General features: G+C 37.9%; 1 protein-coding gene across 1 annotated transcript in view; it reads left to right on the top strand.

The window, feature by feature from the left end:
• Positions 1-8,608: 8,608 nt before the first annotated feature.
• The window catches only part of nlrc3 (NLR family, CARD domain containing 3), a 19,259-nt gene continuing 18,014 nt past the window's right edge, over positions 8,609-9,853 (top strand). The window contains exon 1 of the mRNA XM_037690862.1: positions 8,609-8,672. Within this exon, the coding sequence (XP_037546790.1) occupies positions 8,609-8,672 (64 nt within the window). The remainder of the gene's footprint in view (positions 8,673-9,853) is intronic.

The following is a 9,853-nucleotide window of genomic DNA, read 5'->3' as shown; positions in this document are numbered from 1 at the left end:
CGGTGCGACGTGTCTGCCGGAAATTACGGTAATATAAAAAAATTTATTAAAATATTAATTTAACATTAGATAAAAATCTGTTAAAACTCTGAGAACACCAGTGTCAATTCAGTTTGTTCATTTCAATAACAGCAGTAGGAACAAAGCTCTTTTTAAAGCGTCTTGTCCCGATATATCTGGCTACTGTACAGGGGTGTAACTGATGTTTGGATTCTTCCAGTCAGTTTACACGACAGCTTAACAATCTGCTTTCCCACGTCTACCATTGCTGTGTAAACAGAGATTGTAATTTTAAGTTTTCATGTAAATGTGTTAATAGAAATGGGAACAAAATTCAGTTTTCATTGAATTGTTGTCGTGTAAACAGGGCCTCTTAGATAGATCAATTTATGCTACAAAGCTAATCCCCATGGCAGAGGTATGTGGTAAAACTACTTAGAATTGCAGTCAAGACGTACTACTCGAGGTGTACACGAAGGATGATGCAACACTCTGGATATACACTAATTAGGAAGATATTTGGGAGGATCTGATCAATTGGATCAATTGGCACTTGTTTTGTTTACCAGTGAGCGTTTGAATCCAGCGATCACACAATCGTGACAACGCCATGATCTTTCCCATCTCTCAGAGCTGCTGTCATGACGCCAGCATCCTTGCTCAGTTGGCAAATAAAATACAGTATTGTTGAAAACACAATAAATCTACTTTCATAAAATGTGTTTCTCCTTGTGTCCCAGACTGCAGTGGTCTATTTGATGGAAAGAAAGTGGCTGAGGTCGCATACTACTTGGAGCAGAGATGTCACTGTGGCATCTCTGCGTTAACTCTACAAGGTGAGGCATACTCTGAGTTTTTTATTATTATTTTTAATAAGTATAAGGTGAGAGACCACAGGCATCTTTATAAAAAACAAATCATAAAATATCTGCTGAAATTCACAAATGCAGCCTAAATTTGGCTCAAAAATCTACTGGAAATACAATTTAATCTGACAAGATGAACAAATTAACAGCTAGTCTGAGTGGAGCCAAGACCTAAAGTGGATTGAGGTGATTAAAAAAACAACAACTCCAGTGTCAAAGGTCAATGTCAACTTTTTGTTATTTTATCTCTCACTGACATCAGCAAAGGCAGAACAATAATGTTTTATTCCCAGGTTTGTGTGTTTGTCTCTCTGTTAGCAAAATATCTCATGAATTACAGCACACATTTTAATGGAACTTTCAGAAAGGGTCAGAACTGGCTCTACATTTACAACTGGTTATCTTTTGGAGTGAACTTGATTCAAATGTCCACCACAGATGAGCAACCTGAAAGAACACTGACATTCAGTTTAATCGATTTTAAGCGCAAATGAAAACAAAGTGTATTCCTTTTAATAATGCTGGGTGTTTAATTTACCCAGAATCCTATGGTTTTTTTTTTTTTGGTTTTTTTGCAGGAGCAAATAGATGAGTAAGCTGTAGCACTTTTATTGTGCATTGGAGTTCTTCAGGCAGGATTATCATCATGTAGTGTTAAACTGACTGCAGTATAAAAGTTTCTAAAGTAGTTTTTACATGAACTGAAATTTAAGATTTGAGTTGTTTAAGAAGATTGAAATCCACTTTTTAACTTGGCCTTTCAGGCTAGTCTTTACCTCGTCACTTTAGTCAAAGTTGAACTCTAATTTTTTTAATTGAGCTATTTACAACAGATAAGATATTGATTGTTCTTAACCTTTGTTGCAGAGCCCCAGGTCAAAAGATCTGAACTATCCCTTTAAGCTGTAAACTTCTATCTACACTTGAATGGATCACAAGCCAAAACAGCTTTGTAGCTGTTTTATGAGTAACTTGTTGTCTGTTCTTGTTCAAGGGGCCAATTTCTCTTGTGTATCTGGGTGGCTGAGAGTTTGGGGGCATGTCCAGGCGCTGTCGGACCACCAGAAGGCGCTCATCATCCAGATGTCAAACGCAAATCCATCATCGGTTCAGGCCTGTTCCTCTCCCACCACCGGCCGTTACTCAGGCACAGGTTAGAACAGGCCTAACGAAGGCCTGCAGATTTCTAAAGGGGGGTTGTGCTTAACGTGCAGCATCACATCTTCCCTGTTAACGTTCATGAATCAAACCAATGAAGTCAACTTCCCAATCAACATTTATGAATCATAAGCAACCGAACGAATGACTTGCAGACAAACAGAAGCACCTTAAACAGAAGTAAACTAACTGTAATAATATCCTTGTATATCGTTGAATATTTTAGTGAGGACGAGCTGTTCCTGTAAAACAAGTAGGTTACATTATAATATTTTACAGATTAGTCATACAGTTAGTACAGTGTGCAGCTGACATGTTTAAACTGTTATATTATTGTGCCACAGACAGAAGGAGGATTTTTTTAACACTTAAACTCAGACAGCATGTTATAAAGGACGGTTTTTCTTTTTGGGAGCGCAGTTTCAAATAAATAAAAATAGCTTTGTGTACACAAAATACAGTTTATTTTTATTTTTAATTTGCAGCTTTTTATAAAATGAATATTTCATTTAGTATTTTATAACTGTAACTACATATATATTATTTTGAGCAGAATAGACAGAAATTCAAGACAACTTCTAACGTACAATATCTTCACTATTTGTTTTAAGTGCAAACTTTTACATTTAGCAAGTTATTGGATTGCAGTTATTTTTTGCTTTTAATGTTTCAGGCAGCCTTGCACATATCTAGTGATGAAAACACTAAACCCACAACCCCAAATCAACACAAATTGCAGTGTGTTCTTTGTTTCCAGCGCTGAAAAGTCCAACTTGAATCCTTTGTTTTGTCAAAACGTGACGCTCTCGTTGCATCTTAATCTCACATATTCAGCTGTTTTAACATTGCTGCAAAAATGTATCAGCAAGGATAAAAAAAACAACAACTATCATTTCAGGAATTTAAAATCCTGATCCGTTTACGTTGTTAACAAGAGCACGCCACGTGTAATTTTTCGTATTTGGTTTTGTTAAAGAGCCTGCAAGCAGAACCATCATTTTCATTAGCGGTCATTGAAGCCGAACATAAAGTACCAACGCTTGATGGGATTATATACATGAAAACAATGAGACTGCAGCACATACTGTGTGTGTTGAAAGTATCTAAAGCTGCAACACTTCAGACATGAAGTGACATCAGAGACACGTCAGCATCATGCAGGAAATTCAGCTTTACTTCTTTTGTCTTCCTCCAGCTGTGACATCAGATGTTCAAGCTGTATAAAGCTCCTCCTGTGGTTGAAATGATTCAAACCTGACAACATTCTGATTTTTAACACCATTATTTTTGGATGTGTCTAATATTTGAAAGCTGTGGAGTTCAGCTTGACACAAAAAGGTTTAAGAAGCTAACGACACTGAGCCTGTAGTGTTAGACATAAACTGTACCTGACGGTGCTTTTCTTTTGTTAGCTCTAACGGAGCATGGCTCACCTTATGTCACAATAAAGGCTGCCAACAGATAACAAACATGCCTTGAGTATAATCAGCTGTGTTCTTGCAGTTTGCACAATAAAGATTTTAACTTTTAGCACGTTAAACAATTAAAAGGCTTCTTTTTTGTTGCCACAGCTGCTAATGTTGGTTTTGCTAATTTTCTATCGTCTGCGCTTTCCTGGACAAATCAGACATCGGTGATTTGATCTGGTCTGTGTGGGAAACTGATACCAGCTTGTTTTCACTGAACAGTCATCCAGGCTTTCAGAAAATGTTTAAAAACTTTTATTTAGGGCATTCACTGCTTTTAAACTCTCAGTTCAGTCCTTGCAGTGGACCGTTTTCAAACCTATGAGGCATTCAGGGACAGGAAAATAAACTCTAAGGATGGACCAGTGGTGTGTTCACACAACAAACAGGGTTTTAAATTGTATTTTTGTCAGCCTGTTTCTTCAATAAAACCTATGAAGTGCAGCAAAGAAACTAAATTGTGTCTTTTTAATGTTTAATTCAAACATTTACCTTGAAAATCTAAGAGTTTTGTTGTTTCTGCCCTTCCAGCCTCTGCCCTGGGCTTACAGATTGGTTTGATCATCGCTGTGCTCCTGCTGCTCGGACTGGGAGCTGCTTTGTTCACATATTTCTACAGGAGGAGGTAAAGACCTTCACAATATTATGCTTTTTCTTGTCACTACTTTTAAAGGAATCTGATGAAACTTGGTTGCAGTATTATCATGATGAGGGGCTGAGCATATTATTAGCTTTTGTGCTGCACCCTTTCTTAACGGAGTTATGGCCCTTTGCCTTATTTCAGATAAAAAAGTTATTGTCAGCTCACTATATAGCATGAATTATAATTTTTACAACACTTTTTTTTCCCCCTTAAAATTAAATTAAGACTTCATTTTGAGAATAACGACACACGTTTGACGATTTCTTTATTACATGATGAAAACTCTTTAATAAAGCCTATTTCTTAAGTGTCAATATGTTTAATGCAAATGTATTTTTATCCATTTGGGCCTATATTTGCTCTATATTTAAAATAAACATTTATCATTAATTAGATTTATGCACACAAACAACATTTCATATCTGTGTTTTTCATTTTAACTACGATACCTTTTTATTTGAAGAGGGGAATTGGTGATACCACTGCCTGTTCATCTTGTGAGCTGGATAACAAAAAAATTAAAAATAATGGAGGTACCATCTTCCTTTTGGGTGTGTGGCTGCATCTAGGCATGAGAAAAGTCTATTGAAAATTGGGTTGCCATGATGAAATCCAAGATGGCCACCACCTATCATTTAAACTATGTTTTTCTAGTTTTTTTTATTTTTATTATTATTAGTATCCACAAATGATTGGAGTGGCCAAAGATTAATCTATAGTGGCCAAGGCCACCATTGGCCACCCCCTGGCTCCGCCATTGTGCCTGTTGGTGGATAAAATTGCTCCCTCCACTCTCCAGGGTTCATCACTCTGCACTGCCTCAGACAAGCAAAAATTTTTTTAAAAACACCGCTCCTATACAAATGTACAGTATAATGCCTACCCACTTGAATATCTTGCAAACAAGGTGTATATGCATTAACGGTTTAATTCCAGTCCAGAAAATCACTTTTCTCAAAAATTACAAACATTCATTATTCAAATCCTTCAGTGGCGGGGGACAGCGGTCGCCGCTCAGTGAATCCAGAAAGTGAAGATTGAAAACAGGGTTTTAACAAGTGTGCCCGAGTGTCGGGAGTCCAGCACTAAAGCTTCTTGTTGAGGTTATTTTGCTGTAGACCGTATCTTTAATGTACTTATATAGCGCTTTTCTATCTTATCAAGATATTCAAAGTGCTTTACACTACAATCTGTGCCTTCATTTACCCATTCATACAGCACTCTACTAGATCTATACAAATAATAATCAGAGCTTTATCACATTCATACACTGATGGGACACACATCAGAGGCTATGAGGGGTTCAGTGTCTTGCCCAGGGACACTTCAGCATGTGACTGCTGGTGGAATCAAACCCCCAACTCTTGCATTGGAGGACGACTGCTCTAACCACTCAGCCACAGCCGCCCTTTAATCTGAGTATTATATTTATTAAGCTTATTATTAAGCTCGTTAAATTTTGAAATGCAACAAATCGCAGCATAAATAAAGACAATCGAAGGTGATTTAAATAAATTAAAAATAAATAAAATGGCTACATCAGACAAAAGAAAATCATGAAATTCCCTTCGGCAGCACTTTCCATATTGTGCCTATTTTTCCACAAACTGATGTAATTTCTTAAAGCCTTAAAGGATTATTCTGATTTATCTTAATGAGTTTCAGTGGAAATGCAAAGAGTATGAACAATCAATGTCTTGTAGTTTGTTGACCAACTTTAGTTTGGAGATGGTGTAGACGCAGGGCAGCCGACTCGGGACCCGTAGGTCCCAGGTTCGACCCCCAGTCATTACACATCTCGTGGTGTCTCTGAGCAGGACACCTCATCCCTAGTTGCTCCCCGGGCGCTTTCAATAGCTGCCCACTGCTCCACCTGGTGGTGGATGGGTTAAATGCAGAGATCCAATTTCGTCATTGTCTGGGAACATACAATGATGACAATACATACACATTATTATTAGTTTATTTCTGACCATCTGATGAGCTGATGGCTAGTCCGAGTCGAGTGAAGACTAAAACGTATTGCTGCTGCCTTTAAACTCTTCCAGTGTCAAAAAATGTCATAACTGTTTTATCAAATGCTATTTCATAAACTTTACACTGCCACAAATAATATGTCCATCTTGGGTGTCTTTAGCTCAGCGGGTAGGGACGTTATCAGTGAAGCTCTTTGCAAACCCCCCAGAGGTTAAAAAGGTACTGTGTCAGTGTGGACGGACGTTTACCTTTTTATGTCAGCAAAAACATTTTTGATAAAGACGTTCCCTAGGCTGCACCACAAGTACTGGAAAAGTACTTGGCCTTGCTAGCTCATCAGTCCGCTCAGAATTAAACTTTTTTTCTCCAAATTGAGATAATTCAAAAGTTATCTACAACAGGTATGATACTGATTATTCACAATGTTTCTACAGAACCCCATTTCTGTGATATGAAGTATCCCTTTAACTTAGTTTTAGCCAGCTTGCAGGGTTATGAACAAACGGAGCGTAAGGATGTTAGATGGGTTTTTTTTAACGTTGTGTGTTTTCTCAGGCGTCCTCTTGATTATTACACCATGGAGCAGAGCGAGCACACAGAGGGACTGTCGGATCTATAACCGAGGCTTCGAATCGACGCGTTTGTGTGCGAAGGAGGGCGAGCGAGCGATCACAGCAATCAGAAGCTCGTTTGACGTGTTCATCCCAGATCGTGCAGCTCTGACCCCCTGTGTGTCTTCAGAGGATCACTGATGGAGATGACTTGTTTGTGTGTAAACAGTGCAGCTGGTTGCAGGAACTTCACATCAGGCAAGACGATCATTTCTAAGGACTAAAGTACAACCTTTTCCTGCAAACACTGCTTGGTACTATTTGTCAGGGAAATTAAGAAAGAACGGGTTTTTATTTTTGCATACTTGAGTCCTTAATACTCATTTTACTGACTTGTTTGTGCTACTTTGGATGAAGCCTTTGAATTCAATCAGTTCAAACAACCGTACTTCTGTTGTTTGCAGAAGCTTCAGCTGGTACAGTTGCATTTGTACCTTAAATATAACACTTGTTCAGCTTACATTTCGTCATAAAAATCATCCCTGCTTATTTTTCTGCTTTGTCCTGTTTAGGCTGGGGTCACTCAAAGGGTTTGGTTGTCCCATAAATGTGAAAGTCTCTAACTTGTGTGCTTGTAACCACTTCTTTGTGCTTGCTTTAAGCAAACTGTTTACAATTTTCTAATATAAAATTGGAGAAAATAAAGGCAAGGCTGATAAAGTGATGTTTTTGACTGTTTTTGGAGGGGAATGATTACCATGAAGCTTCTGTTGTGCCTTTTTACCTGTGTGTAAATTTATCAGATGTTTGCACACGTATGACAAGAACAGTTCAGCCCAAGCTTGTTGCTTCTTTCACCTGGGGGGCAGAAAAATAACTCGGATTAGAGTTTTTACTCTTTATTTGCATCCCAGTGTTCTCCAGCCTGTGAAATATGATTTATTTACCTTGTTTTATTTTTATTTCATTGTAAAACCAGACAGCTTATGAAAAAAATACTATTTTGGGGGGTGTTTGTAATAATTTTGCCTATATATATATTTTTTTTGCGGGTATGATTATCAAATATTTTATCATTACATGTGTATATTTTTGTTTCACTGTGAGACAGTCCATGTTGTAAATTGTAAAAAGACAGATCAGAGCAGGACAATTTTCAAAAATATCAAACACTTCTAGTGTTCAACCCTTAAAAAAAACATCCCAAAGTTTAAGTCGATTGATTAAAAGTCCAAATTACACTGAACATGTAAAAAAATCTAAATAAACTGAGGGAAAAAAGGCTTTGTCTTATGTCAAGTTCTGAATTAAAATGCTCTTGTTAATTATCTCTCTGATGTCACACGTAAAATAAAATCCTCACTGATGTGCCGATGACTTCAAGTGATTTTGTCACAAATTTGTCCAACATTCCCCGTTACTGTTGCTGAGTTTGTTCTCAAATATGTGTTTTATCTCGTTCAGCGCACATCTGAGCTCCTTTCCTGTTCTTCATACACAAACAAAGCGCTCATGCAGAAAACCTTTTTTTTTTCCAAGAGCTTTTGTTTACCTCTCATCTCTCCGTTTGTCTGCTTTAGGGAACAATTGCAGCTTTTTGTGTACTAGTTTGGTGAACTTTGCCATTTTAGTGCCAAACCACAGATCAGAGCTAGCTACAAAGTTTATAACAAGGCGACAGAGACTAAAGCGTGGTTTTACATTCTGGTTTAAGTTGACATGTTGCCTGCATACAAGCCCTTTTTTTTACTGTTCAACCTGCTAACCACAGCACAGGAAGCCAGACCGACAGGAAGATGCAGCAGCATGAAACTGTATCTCCAGCAGCAGCAGGGCTGGCTGACTCCATTATGACTCAAGCTGCTCATTTTTGAACATGCATCGAATTTGTTTTCTGGAGCTCAACCAGGTCTCACTCTAGAAGTTTGTCTAATTGTCCTGTGATCCATGTATCCACGAGACTTGTGGAGCCACCATGGTGTTGATGTGTTCCCTCTTCTGACACCTCATGGTGAGTTACTGGAGTTTTGTTGCTTAGACTTTGCCTTTTCTGAGCCATAACACCCACATGCTCTCTCACATTTTAATTTTTCTGTTTCTAAAGTATTACAAGTAAATGTGAGCAGGTAATAGTTATTAAACAGGAGATCTGCTGTTTCCTGCTGACTTTTTGAATAGACTACATGATCAGCAGAGAGCTACAAAGGCAGGCTTTATGCAATTTCCTGTTGATGATAATTTTAAAAACTTTGTTCTACTTTGCCATGTGCTTTGTGATCTTGCAGTAAAGCAGACAGATTTTTAAAATGAATGTTTCTAATCAACACGTTTTGATGGAAAAGCAAAGTTAGTAAAAGCTACGCAAAATAAAACAAGTCCATCGTTCAGAGATGAAAATAAATATGTCTGAGTGAGAATGATGCAAATAATTTTTAGGAATTGACAACTTAGCTTTTTCATCTCAAGGCCACATCATAAAAGGCTTGTAGGAACTACAAAAAAACCCAAAAAAACTCGAGTTACATCTCAGACTCCACAGCCGGTTAAAGTTCATCACAGTAAAATTAGAAAAAGATCAAACCGATGTGTTGTTTGAAACGGTTACCAGACACAACCTCTAAAAGGATCACAGCCAGTTACAAAAGTACTCCTCCTTTTCCAGTTTTTCCTTTTTCAGGTGTTGCCACAGCAAGTCCTCCTCCTCCATCTCACTCTCTCCTCACTCCAGCTACCTCCATGTCTTAACTGCATCCATATTCAATTCAATTCAAAAATACTTTATTAATCCCAAAGGGAAATTATTTGTTGTTGTAACTTGTTATCCTCATTTCATTAAGAGATGTTATAGATGCTGATGGCTGTAGGCAGGAAGGATCTCTTGTAAAGGTCCATCTGTCACGGTCAGCGGCCCCCGCTGCCCCCCCCATCTGCCTAAGCCTCTGCTCTTTGTGTGTTTTCTGCTTTTGTGTATCTGGTCCTGTTATCCCACAAACTAAATCATTTCCTTCCTTTTCAAGGTGCTTTGTAAATGTGTCACTTTAATTACATTCTGAGTTCTGTTTGACTGGTTCTGTCTCTGTCTGCTCTTTATGTTTTTGTTGTTCTGCTCTGTGTGTGATTTTCTGTTTATCTGATTCTGTTATTTTCCACTCACTCCTCAGTCTGCCTCTCCACTCAATCTTTATCATTCAC

This window comes from Nematolebias whitei, chromosome 17 (genome assembly GCF_014905685.2).
Source record: "Nematolebias whitei isolate Nwh7 chromosome 17, NemWhi1, whole genome shotgun sequence".
NCBI lineage: Eukaryota > Metazoa > Chordata > Actinopteri > Cyprinodontiformes > Rivulidae > Nematolebias > Nematolebias whitei.
This window is presented reverse-complemented; position numbering and strand designations above follow the sequence as displayed.